Raw genomic sequence first — 18,468 nt, forward strand, 5'->3', positions numbered from 1 at the left:
CCCTCCCCTCCCGCGCTAGCCTAAGGGCCACCTTAGCAAAGCGCATCCCAGGCTGCATAGCCGCACTACCCTACCCAACCATACCACACATAAACATGATACTACCCCCGGGGTTTACACAGACGAGCCGGCGAAGCAAGAAGAGCGCCAGAAGAAAGGGCCCTAGCCGGCGGGGCCCAGCCAGGACAAAAGGAGGTCCCACAAAGCGCGTAGACGACGGATGGGGCCCACCTACGAAGGCTGTCCAGGCCAACATGAGATGAGGCAGTATAAAGAGGGATAATCCCCCTCGATCCCAAATCATTGAGGCCAATTTCTAGCCATGGAATATTGGCGAAGCAAAGCAAAGAGGATATACAAACAAATAACCTCTTTGCTTGGAACATGAAATTGGTATTTAGTGAAATCTCTTTGTATATTCTCTTTGGTTAAACTGTGGACAGTGGTTGTATTATATGTTTTGTGGTGGTGGTGGTCACTGGACAACTATCAATTTCAATTTATCTACCAAATCGGTGACGTTTGATTTTTGTATTTACATTTGAATTAATTTTTCTTGCCTGGTGAAATTCTAAAATTTGTCAGAAACTGAAATCGTTATAATTAAAATGTGGGCCGATACACTATTGATAGTATTTATATCAATATGCACGGCTCTGTTAGGTGAAGGGCTTACTTGGTTGATGGTCTATAGAACTGAAAAATACCAAAAATTAAAAGCAGAAGTGGAGAAGCAAAGCAAAAAACGTAATTATATTTCATCTATTTTATTTTTTATTATTACTCATTTCATTTCCCAGTGGAAAAGAGAAAAGAAACTCATGGGGATTCGTTAGATAAACAGCACAAAAAGAAAATAGAACGGGAAGAAGAACGCTTGAAGAACAACAACAGAGACCTTTCCTTTGTCAAAATGAAGTCGATGTTTGCAATTGGTTTCGCATTTACCGCTTTACTGAGCATGTTCAATAGCATGTAAATTTGATGAAATTTTATAATTGAGATAGAAATTATTAATGTGTATTTTTAGCTTTGATGGACGAGTTGTAGCGAGATTACCTTTCCAACCCTTGACTTGGATACAGGGCCTCAGCCATCGTAACTTACCAGGAGAAGATTACTACGATTGTTCTTTCATTTTCATATATATACTGTGTACTATGTCTATAAGGCAGAATATTCAAAAACTTCTTGGATTCGCACCCTCTAGAGCTGCATCAAAACAAGGGAATAGCTTATTTGGTACAGGTCCCGGACAATTTAAATAATTGTTAGTTTTTATTTAAATTTTAAATGTTAGAGATTGACCAATGTGATCGCAATAATTTATTTCGAAAATAAATGTTATTTATGTTCATTGTTTTTTTATTATGCAAGTCTATAATATTAAGCAGATAAATGCAAGTTAAAGAAGATATATTCACACTTTTGGAAAAGATAATGCTGTACGTATATAGATAATTCAGTTTTAAATGTCGTTAATTTATATAAAAATGCAGTATTTTTCAAAAATTATCACAATGAGATGAATCACTAACATCTGTTCCTGGAATTTAAAGAAAATTTCCAACTTTCGATAACCATTAATTATAGAAAATTTTAATAAACTATTTTACTTTCCAAATCAATGTCCCACTATTCAGATTACCGTTATATTGAAAGATTTTTTTTTTGGGAGATCTTTTGACTCATTGGCATTGGCAATACAATTGATAGTACACTTTTACTTTCACTTATATGTTCAACTACTTACGAAATGAAACAAAAGTTTTTGCTACAAAGTATTTAATTTAACATAAAGATTATGCTTTAAGGGCAAACGTCCTTGGTGGGAATGCAGAACGTTTTCTGATCTCCTTGGGAGTTTTGATGCGCTGTTCGTGTTTAGAAAGTGCACGTCTGATTGAACGGGTTTTCTTGGGCCTCAAGTCCAAAGGCTTATATTTCTTATTTTTATACAACTTGCGCAAATTCTCCTTCTGTTTCTGGTGCATAACAATGTACACACGAGCAATTGCCTTACGCACCACACGGCTAAAACATAGTTATTGAAAATATGATTATTATTATCTCGACTTGCTACGTACATTTTTGAAAGTTTTGAAGGGGCTCCTCCAGTTACTTTTGCTACTCTGAGACTCGTAAGTTCTGTTTTGAGTTCCTCGAGCTGCTTGGTCAGCTCCTTCTTGTCTTTGGTCCTCAATTCTGAACACTTTACTTTCCCCTGAAACAAAAACCAAACAATAAGTTGACATAACCAAAAATAATTACAAATTCGTGAATATGTCAATAAATATTAATAATTGGCAAAAAATATTCACTAAAGAACTTTAATGAATGCCGAAGCAGAAAATACGAATTTAAAATATGGGAAGATGGTTAACATTTATAATAAATATTCGAATATTTTTAAACGTACCATGTTTCCTTCTAATAAAATACACCTCAAAAGGAACCAGGAAACGTCAAACTAAAATTTAATTCCCTATCAATTGAAAATTTAGTTTTCTAAAGAGATACAGATTGGTACTATTGGTTAAGCTATTTTTCACGAAAACAATATTTCATATTTCATAGTTTATTTTTAGCAATACTGCAAAAAATAATATTTGTATCAAAAAGTAAATTCAGTAATTAAGAACTTTTTAATCTTGCATGGATTCTCTTTTCATATCTAAACCTCCGAGTCATATAGTTTATAAGTTTCGCTAACAAATAAGTCAAAGTTAGAGCTGACGATTGTCCACAAATTTTGACGTTTGCTGGCCATCGGGATGCAGGGGGCATTACGATTAACACCCTCAGATCCGATATTTACCACCCCTATTATTCTTTAACCAAATAATTTGCCTCTTTTTGAAGTACTTTTTCTTAGTTTTGATGACGTTGATCCTGCTATCACCTGGCCGCGTAACAGCTTAATTCCATTAAAATCACAAATTACTGAACTACTACCTAAAATTATAGGCAATGCCAACAATTTTAGGGGCCTTGGTCATGGCCTATGAACAGGCTAGCCAATAGTTTCATAAAACTTAAAAACCCCCCAAACTTGACTGACAATTTGATTTCTGATTTGACAATTTTATAACCTCTAATTTCGAAGTGGGTGTGTTGTTTTTATCAGTTAAATATCCTCTTTAAAAATGGCAAAAAATACGTCCAGTTCAGCCTTCAGAAAAATAGATGTGGATCAGTATTCCGAAAATAATTTCAAAGAAGACGAAACAGACTCGGGAGGTTTGGTCGGACCCGATGAGAACGAAGTGAACTCTTTAATGCAAAAATATCCTTTTTATATATTTATATTTCTCTGATCATTCTTTTATCAATACTTTTCCTTAATTAATAAATACAGGTAAATTAATAGATGCCTTAAAAGTGCTATTGGTAAATGCTCCTGTAGGAATAAAAAACCAACAGATAAAGGTGAGTCACTCATGCCGATATCGCCAAATAATTGATAACTCTATTTATAGGAAAACGCCTTGAATCTTACCCTCAGAGTGCTTCTTGCAATAAAACCATCACAGATAGAAGATGCAGTAAATTCTCTCGATACAAATTTAATGGACATTTTAATGAAATACATTTATAAAGGATTCGAATATCCATCGGAAGGAAGTAGTGGACATTTGCTGTTGTGGCACGAGAAAATATATAATGTCGGTGGAGTTGGTTGCATCGTACGGGTTTTATCAGATACAAGACGAGTTTGATTGTGTGAAGGTTAATGAAACACATAAGTTATTACTGCACATATTTGTTACAAAACTTATATCATACGTCCTCTTTGAAGAAATCCACTATCAAGTAACGTAATCTTTACTGGGTTTAGAAAAATAGTCGCTCTCTTTTGGATGGCTATCAAAATAGTGGTATAAAATAATTGTATATTTGGGGTTTCAAAAGGAAGCGAGTATTAATTAGAGACGTTTTAAGTTAAAAACAAGTGTTTTTTTAAATTTTTTATTTTGAAAGCATTTAAAATAATGTAACAAATCACCTTATATAAGTATTGTTTGATTAATACAGTCTTAAACGTTTATAAACTTGCTCTTTACTTTGTACCTTTTCTTTGTTTCAGGGGGGAAATAAATTTTCTTGCAATATTTCAGAAATATAAGAAATAAACTCCAAATAAAGTATTAAAAACGTTAACAAACAACTTGTAATATAATATACAATTTTAAAATGGCAACAAGTATAAAATTTATATATAAAAAAAGAAACCTATAAAATTTATATAAACATTATTTGCACCATATGGGAAAAAAATTTGTGAATTCAATAAATTCCTTCCTACGTCAGTTGTCTCTGCATGTTGTCAAATCAAAATAGCACCCATCGAACCTCATAAAACGTTTGTTACATACGAGGGGCGGATGCAAATCAGCTCAAACGTAAAGTACCTTTATTTTCAACCTTACGGGAAAATGTTACAATGAAAAGTTATTCATTAACATTATAATTCCTGAAAATAAGTTGAATCACAAAATTAAAAGCCAGTAAAAAAATGGTGTAGAAAATAAGAACAAATTTGGTGCAATTTAAATGTTAATGTTAATTTAATGTTATTCAAGAAGTATCGCCTAGAACACAGCCCCACAAAAAAAAAAAGTGTTTGGACTTGTGGGTCGGACATATATATTCCCATGTATTTTTCGACGCTGAATCCGATCCCGAGCTCAGAAATGGCCCTCCACGTCTGGAATTGGCCCCAGGGGCCAAAAATGGCCTCTATAGGGCCTGAAAGATGGATTCCGGAATATGGTGAGGTCGAAGGTGCATTTTAAAGCCAAACCCGGATTTGTGGTCGAAAAGTTTATGGCCAACTGAAATTCCCCGTNAATTTTGAAAAGAGAAAATTCGGTATGGTATATACCTACTTTTAGGTAAAATATTTGGTTTTAATGATCCTTGAAGCTACCTATAAAATTTATATAAACATTATTACTACAGCCTTTACGAAATGGGTTTTTGATTTCTTCTCTAATTATTTAAATAATCCAGTTCACATTAATTTAATAGTCAGTCCTAAACTAAAATAATAGTATTAGTATTATTTGCAAGGAAAATATATTTTCAGATGCACGTCTCAAAACTCGTAATTGGAGATTCACAAAGATAATTTGCAAAAAAAATACGGATGAACCATATTTAAATCACTCCATGTTCAGTCCAGCTTAGAACGTTCTGATAGCAAAACAGAAAAGGTGGAGGGGGAAAGAAAATTCAAAAAGGCAAAAAAAATCGATAATGTAATCACTAAGAAAAATGGGGAATTTTTTTATATAAAGCAGCAGAACGGAAGGGAAAAAGAGTACTATTCATTTCTAGTACACAGTGTAACTTTTAGAGCAGGGGGTCAGGTTCTCAGGGATAATACAGTAATAATAGTACGCATTCCTAGAATAGTAATCAGAAATGTATTTTTTTAAAATCAAATAAATAGTCCAGTTATAATTGATATTTTAAACGGCAGCTACCGAATTCAGTTTACAGCGCTATCCAAAAAGTTCACACCATATGGGAAAAAAATTTGTGAATTCAATAAATTCCTTCCAACGTCAGTTGTCTCTGCATGTTGTCAAATCAAAATAGCATCCATCGAACCTCATAAAACGTTTGTTACATACGAGGGGCGGACGCAAATCAGCTCAAACGTAAAGTACCTTTATTTTCAACCTTCAGGGAAAATGTTACAATGAAAAGTTATTCATTAACATTATAATTCCTGAAAATAAGTTGAATCACAAAATTAAAAGCCAGTAAAAAAATGGTGTAGAAAATAAGAACAAATTTGGTGCAATTTAAATGTTAATGTTAATTTAATGTTATTCAAGAAGTATCGCCTAGAACACAGCCCCACAAAAAAAAAAAGTGTTTGGACTTGTGGGTCGGACATATATATTCCCATGTATTTTTCGACGCTGAATCCGATCCCGAGCTCAGAAATGGCCCTCCACGTCTGGAATTGGCCCCAGGGGCCAAAAATGGCCTCTATAGGGCCTGAAAGATGGATTCCGGAATATGGTGAGGTCGAAGGTGCATTTTAAAGCCAAACCCGGATTTGTGGTCGAAAAGTTTATGGCCAACTGAAATTCCCCGTTTGGGACCGGGAAAATGACCCCTTAGGGGCCGGAAAATCGTGTTTCGGACGTCGCAATCGCAACANACCTCAGCGAGGCATCCCGTACCTCCATCCCTGACTATGACATATACAGACATGACAGAAACCGTAACGGGGGTGGTGTTGCACTCATAGTAAAGAAGTGCATCGACCACTATCCGCTGCAGCGGCTCCAAACTCAAAACACAGAGGCCGTGGCGATAGCGGTGAGATCGCTACGGCATGGAGACGTTGCGGTGGTGTCCTGTTACCACCCACCCAGACTACCACTACTTGACAATGACTTAGACAAAATCCTTTCCTGGCCCCAGACAATTGCCATCGGGGACTTCAACGCGAAGTCCCCCATATGGCACAGCGGGACGACGACCACAAGAGGTCGCGTCCTGCTGAATTACCAAGACAGACACGACGACTTGACTATACTCGGACCGACAGAACCGACACATTACGGACCCGTAGGACGCCCCGACGTTATCGACATTGCCCTCTTAAAATCTATACCGTTAAATGCCCAAATATCCACCCAATACGAAGGGTCTTCCGCCCACAATCCAATATTTCTGGATCTGGGGCGAAGACAGAGATATGAAGGCACCTTCACGAGGAGGTTCACTGACTGGGAGCGTTTCCGAACAGTAATGCAAGGAAACATGGCGCTCCCAGTCATAGAAACCACCCATGATCTGGAGGCGGCAATCCTCTCCCTTGAGACTGACATTAAAAACGCCCTGACTCAGACTACGACGGAGATCAATGTCCCCCGACTGACAAACCCCCGGGGCACCCTCCCCGATGACATAAAAAACTTAATACGTGACAGACGACGCGCCGCGCCATTATTCTATGGCTAGAAATTGGCCTCAATGATTTGGGATCGAGGGGGATTATCCCTCTTTATCCTGCCTCATCTCGTGTAGGCCTGGACAGCCTTCGTAGGTGGGCCCCATCCGTCGTCNGCCAATTCCAGACGTGGAGGGCCATTTCTGAGCTCGGGATCGGATTCAGCGTCGAAAAATACATGGGAATATATATGTCCGACCCACAAGTCCGAACACTTTTTTTTTTGTGGGGCTGTGTAATGTTTCACCTAGAAGTAGGGTTTTCCATAGTCAAAAAGTTGATTGCTACTTATATCAGTTTTCTTTTTGTATTTCTTATTTTTTAATTTTTTTGTATTTTGTAAAATAAAAATTACTCCCACCTTATGGCTACCAGGGTTAATATTTTTTAAACAAATGAACTGTAACTGTAAATTTAAAAAGTGGTGTATACGAGGTTTACCATTTTACTTAAATTTTTATATTATTCTTGAACAATTTGCACCAAATTTGTTCTTATTTTTTACACCATTTTTGATAACGACCTTATTAGTTCCTGATTTCAGGAATTACAATGTTTTTCTTGTAGAAGCTTACTAAAAAAACGCGACTTTAGTTATGGATGTTTTCGCTCAAATTATTGTACAAGGGAAGTTGCCAAAATGCCAGAAATCGCTTTTTCAACGTAATGAACTGGCACTTTATATTCAGGCTAATCTTTTAGAGAGAAATAACTTCTTTGTAACATTTTCCCTTAGGGTTCAAAATAAGGCTACTTTACTCTTGGGCCGATTTGCAGTTTTCGTCTGCCCCTCATATATAACAAATGTTTTATGAGGTTCGATGAGCGCTATTTTGATTTGATGATATGCAGAGACAGCTGACATTTGAAGGAATTTATATATAAAATTTTTTCCCATATGCTGCAAACTTTTTGGATAGCGCATATGTGGGTTATCAGTGTCGTTTGTATGGAGTTAATGGAGTGGCAGAGAATGAAACTGCAATGGAAAATAATTTTGTAAAAATAGATTGCTTCTATAGGAATTGTTTAACAGACCAAATATAAAAAAGTCAAATGTTCTTAAAAAATTAAAAATTTTTGCGTGATTTATTAACTGTTAAGTAATACTGGTATGTGGACTGGAAGTAGAACTATAAATATGACCCCAGTTCAAAGTTATACCCTATAGTGATGTGTGGCAGCATTTAAAAAAATTATTAATTCTTAACTTACATGATATTACAGAAATATATAAATATACTATGCATTAATTAAGACAACTATTCTTTTTCACCGTTACTTACCTTATTAACAAAACACGATCTCTTAAATATGTCTGCAAGAAAAAAATACAAATTTCATTCATATCTCAATCAAAACTAGTGTCAGTGTTTTTCCCCTTTTGAAATCACATACGAAAATACTTGAAAATACTTGAAACATTGCTATAAATTACCTCTATGCTATTTTTGCAACATTGCTATCCCCACACTCTAAAAATAAACGAGCTATAACAAGGTTATTGCCAAAAACGTCCTCAAGCAGTGTCCGAGTGTGAAAGTGTCACAGTTTGGCCTTCTGCGTTTTAGCGAGGACATTGTGCATGTCCAACAAGCTGCTCTCGAGGGCCTCGCGAAACTGTTTCGCAGAAGTATCTGGATGTTCGGCAAAAGCCGACACTCCGAAATTTATATCGTGCGGCCTGGGATTGTAGCAACAACCGTATCCGTCGGCGGTTAGGGGAGCGTAGCACATGAACCCGTCACACTTGGTGGCTACCTGGCTGGTGGACAGGCGCATGTGGGTGCTGCGTGTGAAGGAGGGATCACTGTAGATTTCGGGCAGTTCCAACCCGTTTTCCAGGGCAATCAGTTTTAGGCCTAGGAAGTGGCGGTCGACGCCGAAACCATTTACGGCCTGAAATATCGCAGAAGAAAATTTAACGGTGAAATGTGTACAGTATATACGAAGCAGCAATAATAATGACTTAAATTTTGAAAAAAACTTCTGCATTAGGGAAATTACCGATGATTAACGCTATAATTTAAAAAAAAATATGTTAAATAAAATAAAGTCTGTACTTTCTTCATTATTTGTACCCTCTAAATAATGGACACCGCATACTGAACATTTTTAGGGCTCCCTGTATACTTTTAAAGCACTGTGTTTAGTTTGTGAATCTCAGTGTCAATGATCTTTGACACTGAACTAGTTTAAGTGAACTACATAACATCAATCCACCTGATGGGATATGACAAACTGCTTAGCAGAGAACATTAATTCAGCAAAACAAAAATGGTGCAATATGTCACCGCCTCATTTTAAATTAAACAAACCTATGTGTTTCTAAAGGTCAAAGGTACCCCCCATTCAAAATTATGCCCTATATAAAAACATACCTCGATGGAGTATTTCTTGTGAGAGGCTATCGCCTCCTTCAGTGCTGCCACTCTCTCAGCATCAGATTTTCCAGTATCAAGCATAGCTTTGGCGAATGCAATCGATTCGATGGAGCAAGAACGAATCGTCTCAGTCCTGCCGTGAATATATTTTCTAGTCGCCGCAGACTCGTAATGCGCCCCAGGGACCTTGTGAATCCTACGAACAGAATAGTATTTGCGTGCTGAAAAGAGTGTATTAATTTTTAGTCACCTGTAAAAAGCGTACTGCATGGCTATTTGTAAGAAACTGTCGGGGCTAAGTTTTTGAGATTTTACGAATTCTTTACCAAACGAGGTGAATTTGAACGAATCCATATCCAAATTATCGACGAGCCTACAAAATATATCTCGATAAACTTGCAATGAATCGAATACATCACAACCTACTTGTCGATATGTATATTAGCCGCTTGTATGTATTTGGACACGTTCTCGGAAACGTTGAATTCTAATTTTTCTGGCCAATGTTCCAATTTGATATCTTCCAGACCCGAAGAGGCATTATTTTTACTACAATGACCAACGATTTAAGGAGAAATCTAGTTGCAATTAATCACTTACATGTAATCCACCAAATAGTCGGTCATTACCGCGATGGGCTGACCTTCGCTAGGCGAATGCTCGTAAGTTAAACCTACTGTACCGTCTTGACCAATAATGAACTAAAAAATATATAAAGATATTACAAATAGTCTGAAAGCGTTAAAAATTATTAAAAACTTACTTGGACGGTTTTATCAAACCAACGGTTCGCCGAATTACCTCTACTACCGCCACCGTGAATAAACTGCTTGCTAGCCATGGACATGCGGCTGTCATTAAGTTCAGGCATCGGATTGTCTAGCGCTACCAAAAATAATGATTTCTGGATTTCGTCCACAGATTTTTTATTCACTGGATCTAAAAACATGGAACGAATGAATTCTGAGCTGATCAGTTTCGTTAAACTTACCTTTAATAAGTTCTGTATAAGCCTTATTCCAGTTGTCTCTATTTTCTGTAGAAAGAACACCAATAGGTGGTCCAACCTCAGCAGACTCCAGCAAAATCATCTCCAAGTGGTTTATCAACTGGCTAAGGCTAGGCACTTCTCCATTACGGTTTATAACTTCTAGTTTAAAAAACTGCAAATTAAGATTTCATATATACAATAAAGCACTAAAAGAGGAACTTACGTTATTATTTTTAACTATAACTATATGTCTGGAGTCTGAATTATACTCTAAACCATCCAATTTCTGTCCAGGGATGCGACAAGTCCCAAAAATTTGTTTATACTGGTTCATATCCAAAGGCTCCTTACCCATTTTGTCTACAGGTATTTTATCGCTAAAACAACACATTATCACTCATGTAAAAGAGGAGAGAAGAATACTTTACCTGTATATAGCTTTCTTGTATTCCACTGCAGCCAAAATTAATTGAGCTGTATACGTTAATCTATCCGTCTCATTTATGAAATCCTCAAACGGAAAAACTAACCCTGGACTTGAGTATATAACGACTGGATCACGGTATCCCAAATAAGCGTTGTTCAACCACCAGTCAGCCAACCAATTTTCGCTGTTTTGTGCCTTCTGGACGAGGAGTTTTTGCAGTTTCGTTCCAATACCATTTTCAGAACTGAATTCTTTTAATATTTTCTTCGTGTTGTTTAATTCAGCTTCACTCAGAAATGGAGTTACTGTCTTAATGTATTTTTCGATGGACTGACTCAATATTGGAACTGGCAGAGACGGAAGTTTTAAACTATTCTCAAATTTTGGTGCAGCAACATTTGAAAGAGACAAAACTTGATTTCTTATTAAATAAAATAAGGTTTCCGAGGTCTTTTGATATAACTACAAAATGAAACATATGGACTTTTTATACATTAGGTTTAATGTACTTACCAATTTGGGTTTAGATGCAATCATATTGCTAGAAGTGTTACTGAAAGGTTTGGAGCTAGAAATAGTAATAACCATTTTAAATTAACCAAGGAAATCGAATATTACTTATCAATGTAATGTACTTGTATATACCTTGTAGTACCTACCACGTTATCACTTTATTTAGAGGTAAACAAGATTACAACCACTTTATATGCAAAGAGAAAGTGAAAGCTAAACACTTGAACTTGAGAACTTTAGAACTTTGTTAACATGTTGACTGTTGCGCTGCGTTGACATTTATTGAGGTTAAACAAGTTAAACATGCAGACTTTGTACTGCGAATGTTAATCATGATATTAAATATTTAATTAAAATTGAAAATAAAAATATTGATAATGTGCATTCTATTTTTACATAGACAATTCGTACATGTATTGTTACTAAAAATAAAATTTAATTTTAGCTATTTATTCAAATTATCCGCTATTTATGTATATTATAGCCAATATAAAAATATAAAAATTCAAAAGCCAAATCTCAAACTCAATTCCTGCCTTCCAGGGACCCGGACCTTAATGTAATAACGGTACCGGTCCGGTTACGGTTCGGTTAGAAATGTACCANTTTGTAAGATTTTTGTTTACATGGAGTTCGGGCTCCTTGTATAGTCTCCATGGCTTTGTTATTGAAACTGACAGCTGCAATACAGCTCGTTGAGAAATGAGGTTAAGTTGGTCGCTATAAGCTACGCCCTACGTCCAATGTGTCAGAGCCAACTTCGACCACGTTTTTATTTGAACGCTCATATATATTTGAAATTTATCATCCTAGTTATTTTTTTTCTAAATCGAATTTTAAAAAGTTCCTAAGTTTGAAACAGTGACCAAGAAAATAATAGAACGACGCTGTCGCTAACCTGGTTAATAAAATACTAATTATTTTATTGTTGTTATCTATAGCAATAAACTATCAATAAACATTTAACGTTTTGTTGGCCAGGTGTGTTCTATTTGGTTCTATTATTATTTGAGTGTTATATTTCGAAAATGGTGAACTTGGGCGACATTTTTCCCAATTTCTCTGCGAAGACCACCATCGGAGATATTAAATTCCACGACTGGCTCAAAGACTCGTAAGTATAAACTCTCGCGTCAAAGCAACATATTGAAACAATTCTCGTAGTTGGGGAATACTATTCTCGCACCCCGCCGATTTCACCCCAGTTTGCACTACGGAATTAGCCAGAGTAGTCAACCTTTATCCAGAATTCGTTAAAAGAAACGTAAAAGTCATTGGATTATCTTGCGATTCCGTGGAGTCCCACAAGAAGTGGTGCAACGATATCAAAGTATACGGTGGTTGTCCAGGGGACAGTTTTCCTTATCCCATAATTGCCGATGAAGACCGAGAACTTGCCACCGAACTACAAATGTTGGACCCCGATGAGAAGGATGCTCACGGTATTCCCCTTAGTGCTAGAGCTGTCTTCATTGTAGACCCTAATAAAAAAATGCGGCTCTCTATTTTGTATCCTGCTACTACCGGAAGGAATTTTGAGTAAGTTGGAGTTCATTTTTTGAAATTGTTTAATTTAAGTTTGTTTTAGTGAGATATTGAGGGTGTTAGACTCTTTGCAGCTGTGTGATAAACATAAGGTGGCAACACCGGCGGACTGGAAGGTATTTTTTTTTAGCAACGATAATGTGTTGGTTTATAATTTGACTTGATTTCAGTCTGGTGACGATGTCATGGTCCAACCCAGCGTACGGGACTCGGAAGTCAAAACGCTTTTTCCTTCTCTTACAGTGGTGGCATTGCCTTCTGGTAAAGGCTATATAAGAAAGACTCCTCAGCCATGAATAAAAGATTTTCACATTTTTCTACCAGATTTAAATATTTGAGTTTCAGTTTTGTTTTGATGATTTTCACAGTTTGTTATTTCGAAATAAATATTTAGTTCTTAAGTGTTTTTTTAGTTATTTTTCGTCATAATAATCTTCTGTGTTTAAAGCATGTGGTTTTTCAGGTTAATATGCTGGTCGCACCAGTTACGGACATACAATGCACTTCCTTCGTTAGGAATCTTCGACCTACCCTTGTTATTCTCGGTCTAGGCTCTGTGGGTCTCAATTTCAGGAACCCTTCCCATTAAATCAGTTACACCAAAACGGAACATTTCGGAATACCACCGTTGTCTGAGGTGTAGTTGGGTCCATAGAGGCATTAAAATAAATAAAATAGGAACTGATATGAACATTTGGGCGGGTATAGGGGTTCTGATATCAGGTCCGCCTCCACAGAGCCTAGCCCAAGAATAAGGGTAGATAAAATATTAAAGTAAGGCTATGAAAGTGCAATGTAAGTTTTTTAAATCAATGTTTCTGATTTATTTTGTCTTTTTATAAAAAAATGGTTTGGGTAATACCTATTATGGGTAAAAAAAACAAAGTATATAATAGTAATTTATTTCAAACTGATAAAGAATAACAAAAACTTTGATTTACATTTTACAGGTGACTAGTTGAGAGGGGGAAAACTAAGACCCTTCAAAATAAATTTAGGGACCAAAAAAAAATTAAATTAGAACTGTTTAATGGGTAAATAGTTATTGTACACTATTTATGAAGATAGTGACTTAAATTACAGAAAAGTTGCACAATATTTTCCTGAAACTTTTCTTGAAATCAAATCTGACAAGTTTCAATTGCTTGTAGTTCTTGAAACGTAAAGAATAAACTTGAAAATGCATTTCTTATTTTAGCGACTTTTTTCAGTATTTCACTGTTTTTGAGATCCAACAGTCAACTTTTCTTTTATGGATACCATAATGGAAACGTACAGTAATTACTCTACAATTAACTTTAAAAAAAATTTTTTTGGGATTAGAGGTATATCCAAACAATTATTGAATCTTATTTAAATAACAGTAAAAGACCAATCTGTATTGATAATAGTCAGTAAATTTAAAAATATAAAACATGGGGTTCCCCAAGGTTCCACTTTGGGGCCACTTTTTGTGATATATATTATAGTGGGGGTGCCCAAAATAAAACGAATATTTTTTTTCGTGTCTTGTGAAAATATGTTGGTTTATCATGTTTTAAGAACCTCCTCAAAAAATCAACACAAAAGATTTTTTTAGAGGTCGCTCAAGATTTTTAAAAATTTCCAAAATCGTCAAAAATTGAATTTTTTTTTTAAATTTTTTTTCTCGTTTTTTATCATTTTCTAGGTTGAAAAAATCTCGATTCTGAAAATTTCAAATCGATATTTTAATTTCTAAAGATCACTCGGAATTATTTTAACTTTAAAAGTAGTGTACCTAAAATGTTTTCGAGCGACGTCTAAAAATAAATATCAAGGAACTAATAATTTTTTTTATTGAATTTGATGGACAAAAGAATAGAAATAAATCACGAGACATTTAAAAAATTTCTCGAGGCAAAATTTACTACCGCACTGAGTATCAAATATTTATAATTTTTTAAAATTTAAGTGCCGTGACTTATTTCTATTCTTTTGTTCATAAAATTCAATAGAAAATTATATTAGAATATTTGCTCGTTGACATTTATTTTTTAGAGGTCGCTCGAAAACAGGTACACTACTTTGAAAGTTAAAATAATTATGAGTGACCTTTAAAAATTAAAATATCGATTTGAAATTTTCAGAATTGAGATTTTTTTCAACCTAGAAAATGATAAAATAACGAGAAAAAAAGTTTTAAAAAAATTCACTTTTTGACGATAAATTTTTAAAAATCTTGAGCGACATCTAAAAAATTTTTTTTTTTGAGGGGGCTCTTAAAACATGATAAACTAACATTTTCACAAGATGAAAAAAAATATTCGTTTTTTTTTGGGCCACCCTAATATGCAGTCATTTAAGGCAGGGAAAAGTGTGGAAAAGCAATGGTCATGGAGTAATATTTTTTTAATAAAATTATGATTATTGATAAGTTTTTACAAGATGTGCAAAATCAGTAGACTAGTCAGTTTATTTTCAAAATGGTGGACAATTTTCTGATTAAACGTAAGAGTAAATTACAAAATATTAAAATTATGAGAAAGTATTCCCATAAAATATGTTTCAAATCGAAAATTACTTTTAAATTCAAAATTTCGAAACTTTCACTTCGGAAAACAGTGAAAGATTTAGGAGAAAAGAAAAATAAATTTATAAACAAATGAGTAACAGATCAAAACAAAAGGCTTTTTCCAATTTATCGACTAGTTCATTTCAAAAAAAAGTTTTAGTAAAATATGAGACGTATCCACAAAGTAAGAGTACTGAGATTCTGATCCTCTGTGGTTTTTGTTTTCAACAAAGTTGTCATCACTACATTCAAGGCTAAGGTGTTTGGAGCAGAACGTGTACTTATTTGATTCAGTCAGTTGAGAACTGTTGTTGTAGCGGCATGTTCAAGTGAGTGCCTCTATTCTGAATCACGCCAGCTGTGAGCTGTGGTGCATAATCCAGTTTCTTCTTGCAAAGGGAAAGGCATCATTTCAGATTTTTAACGAAATCAAAACTGTTCATGGGGATGGTGTGATGAATTGTAGGTACTAATGAGTACAAGTGGTATCATCAGTATAAAGCTGGCAAAACGAATGGCCATCAATCTTAACTGATGAGATGGTGCAGATCAAAGAAATGCTTCATGGTGACCATTGATTGGTTTTGGATGAGATGAACGCAGTGTTTCCAGAAATATCCAGATCTCTTCTGCATAAAATCATTACTAAAACACTTGGTTATCGAAAAAATTGTGTGCGAGGTGGGTACCAAAACAGCTCATGGATCACCAAAAGCCAACAAAATCGCATTTTCACAGAATTTTGCGAGTGCTTCGAACTGCAAGGTAAACAATTCCTTAACTGTATTATGACTGGCGACAAAACATAAGTGGACCACTACACCCCTGAGACGAAAAGACGATCAAAGCAGTGGCGACATCCACTTCATCATTAACGAAAAAATATAAAACCATTGTTTTGGCCTGAAAAATTATGGCAACTGTGTTCATTGGAACATCATCAACCACATCGCTCACAGCCCTGACCTGGCACCTTCTGACTTCCATCTTTTCGCTTCTCTGAAGGTGGAAAAAAAGTTTTCTGTGGACAATGAGGTCCACAGTACCATAAAACAATGGGCCCAAGAGGCAGCGGGAGATTTTTTTGACGAAGTGCACTGAGGTTGAAGGCGACTACGTCGAATAATAATGTTTGATGTACCTTCTGAATGAAATATACTACCCTTCTGATTTTTAAAAAATTGAGTACTCTGACTTTGTGGATATGCCTCGTATAACGCAACTTTGTTATAATTTGAGCCGCCCTATATCTGTAACAGTTTACGATATTTCTGTAGTCTCCCATTAAGCAGTCCCAGAATAATGCCCATTATCCTTGTTTTTACAAAGGAAACCCACATGTATTACTTGTCATGGAGAGGAGGGGTTTTTACCCCCAAAATCCCTCTTGTGTACGCCGTCGCTTAAATACAGTGTTCTGAAAAAACTAATAAAAAAAACATAAAACTTTGGCATTTATCACCAGAAACACTCTGTACAAAACTTGTGCATACAATTGTGGGATCAAATATCTAAAACCATTTGAATTTGAGTAAAAAGAAAAGCAGATCAAATATCAGATCTAACATTGAAATATTATAAACAAAGTAGAAACTAATTACAAAATTATACCAAGGGTTTTTTCCACCTTTTACTAAAATATCTGCTAACATTTATTTGTCAAATAAGAACAAACAGTGCTTTTACCATCACAAAATAAAATCAATTTGATATTTGAAGAAGTAAAAAATAGATGATGTGACGCAATTGGTGTTTCACACAAAAAAACCTTTTATGTGAAAAAAATATATATTTATGTATGCCGTTACCAGAGTTAAACTCACGCATACATCTTCAAACTGAAAGTGTGATATTAATTTGTTAAAAACAATAAATTCCACTTCGGGGTTTGAAAAATACTGGGGCGAAAGTTACAGTGAGATGAAACCAAAATAGGGACAAATGCAAACATTTTCTATAAAAAAAAAACAGATTTGTGTGTGTAACTTCAAATTTTGCGTTTAAACTCGATATTTCGACCAAAATGTATAACAAATAATTCAAAATTTTAAGTTTGAGTTTTAAATTTGGTCGTCAAAAATAACAAATGGGTCAAAATTTGTAGCTCATATTAATTCAAAATCAAAAATTATAAAATTTCTAGTCTGAATATGAAATTTTAAGTTTGAACAAAAAAGTTTGATTCCATATTGTGTTTGAAACTTTAAGCTGTATCTTTAAGTGTTCAAAAACAAAATTTCAAGTTTGAACGTGAAATTTGTAAACAAAATGATTATACTTTTAATAACTCAAAATTTTCAATTTCAAAATTCTGTAAACAAAAATATAATAAATAGGTCACAATTTCTAACTCATATTTGTCTAAATTCAGAATTTCATGTTTCAAACAAAAATTCAAAATTTCAAGTCTGAACTCGAAATTTTGGGTGCACACAAAATTTTGAATTACAACGGTAAATTTTAATTTAGTTTGACTGCATTTTATGTTTGAAATTTTGAGTTACAACTTGAAATTTTGAGTTTGAACTTATAATTTATTAAACAAAAAATAACTCAAAATTTTGAATTCGAGCTTGAAATTTGGCAAACGAAAATAGAATAAACAAATTAAAATTTTTAGCACATATTTGTTCAAGCCCAAAATTTCCTGCTTCAAAAGAAAATTCAAAATTTGAACATGAATTTAATTAAATGATTAAATTCTGTGTTTGAAATTTTTTGTTCAAATTTGAAATTTCGAGTTTGACCACCAAATTTGGTAAACAAAAGTATAACAAATAGTTCATACTTTCTAACTTCCCTCTTATTCACATAAACAGAATTTCCCATTTTAAGTGAAAATTCAAATTTTTGAATTCAAACAAGATTTTCAGTCTACTTACAAATTTCAATTTTGAGTTTGATCAAATTTTGTGTTTGATCTTGAAATTTTAGATTCAGATGAAATTTGGAGTTGTTTATCTTTCACGTTTGATTTTCCGCAGTCGAGTTCAAACTCGAAATTTCAAGTTTGAACACGAAACTTGTAAACTAAAGTATTAAACTCTTAATTTATTCGAAATTTTGAATTTAAATTTCCTGTTTCACACAAATATTCAA

The 18,468-nt window shown here is 34.6% G+C and overlaps 5 protein-coding genes across 6 annotated transcripts; 3 read left to right on the forward strand and 2 right to left on the reverse strand.

Moving 5' to 3' along the window:
- Positions 1 to 450: 450 nt before the first annotated feature.
- Positions 451 to 1,357, forward strand: LOC108909455 (calcium load-activated calcium channel). The gene is made up of 3 exons (XM_018713796.1): positions 451 to 747; positions 801 to 975; positions 1,031 to 1,357. The coding sequence occupies exons 1-3, from the start codon at positions 609 to 611 to the stop codon at positions 1,266 to 1,268; spliced, it is 552 nt and encodes a 183-aa protein (XP_018569312.1). The 5' UTR covers positions 451 to 608; the 3' UTR covers positions 1,269 to 1,357.
- Positions 1,358 to 1,768: 411 nt separating this feature from the next.
- On the reverse strand, positions 1,769 to 2,513 carry LOC108909453 (60S ribosomal protein L35). The gene is made up of 3 exons (XM_018713794.1): positions 2,420 to 2,513; positions 2,088 to 2,224; positions 1,769 to 2,034 (listed from the first exon to the last, which is right to left on the reverse strand). Exons 1-3 carry the CDS (start codon positions 2,420 to 2,422, stop codon positions 1,803 to 1,805), a joined length of 372 nt encoding a protein of 123 aa, XP_018569310.1. The 5' UTR covers positions 2,423 to 2,513; the 3' UTR covers positions 1,769 to 1,802.
- A 557-nt stretch (positions 2,514 to 3,070) lies between these two features.
- LOC108909449 (actin-related protein 2/3 complex subunit 5) lies at positions 3,071 to 4,052 on the forward strand. The gene is made up of 3 exons (XM_018713788.1): positions 3,071 to 3,286; positions 3,357 to 3,429; positions 3,480 to 4,052. Exons 1-3 carry the CDS (start codon positions 3,147 to 3,149, stop codon positions 3,717 to 3,719), a joined length of 453 nt encoding a protein of 150 aa, XP_018569304.1. The 5' UTR covers positions 3,071 to 3,146; the 3' UTR covers positions 3,720 to 4,052.
- Positions 4,053 to 7,106: 3,054 nt separating this feature from the next.
- Positions 7,107 to 11,555, reverse strand: LOC108909458 (carnitine O-acetyltransferase). 2 transcript variants are annotated; one of them, XM_018713801.2, is made up of 11 exons: positions 11,438 to 11,555; positions 11,292 to 11,346; positions 10,780 to 11,240; positions 10,575 to 10,728; positions 10,352 to 10,523; positions 10,124 to 10,299; positions 9,961 to 10,061; positions 9,787 to 9,909; positions 9,611 to 9,733; positions 9,358 to 9,556; positions 8,522 to 8,875 (listed from the first exon to the last, which is right to left on the reverse strand). In XM_018713801.2, exons 2-11 carry the CDS (start codon positions 11,313 to 11,315, stop codon positions 8,522 to 8,524), a joined length of 1,887 nt encoding a protein of 628 aa, XP_018569317.1. In that variant the 5' UTR covers positions 11,316 to 11,346; positions 11,438 to 11,555. The 2 variants fall into 2 exon arrangements, with proteins under 2 accessions (XP_018569316.1, XP_018569317.1); XM_018713800.2 differs by lacking the exon at positions 11,438 to 11,555 and having other exon boundaries at positions 7,107 to 8,875; positions 11,292 to 11,430.
- Positions 11,556 to 12,090: 535 nt separating this feature from the next.
- LOC108909451 (peroxiredoxin-6) lies at positions 12,091 to 13,213 on the forward strand. Its single transcript, XM_018713791.2, has 4 exons — positions 12,091 to 12,405; positions 12,456 to 12,830; positions 12,880 to 12,952; positions 13,007 to 13,213. Exons 1-4 carry the CDS (start codon positions 12,320 to 12,322, stop codon positions 13,130 to 13,132), a joined length of 660 nt encoding a protein of 219 aa, XP_018569307.1. The 5' UTR covers positions 12,091 to 12,319; the 3' UTR covers positions 13,133 to 13,213.
- Positions 13,214 to 18,468: the final 5,255 nt, after the last annotated feature.

The sequence above is a fragment of the Anoplophora glabripennis genome, unplaced genomic scaffold (genome assembly GCF_000390285.2).
Source record: "Anoplophora glabripennis isolate ALB-LARVAE unplaced genomic scaffold, Agla_2.0 scaffold383, whole genome shotgun sequence".
Lineage (NCBI taxonomy): Eukaryota > Metazoa > Arthropoda > Insecta > Coleoptera > Cerambycidae > Anoplophora > Anoplophora glabripennis.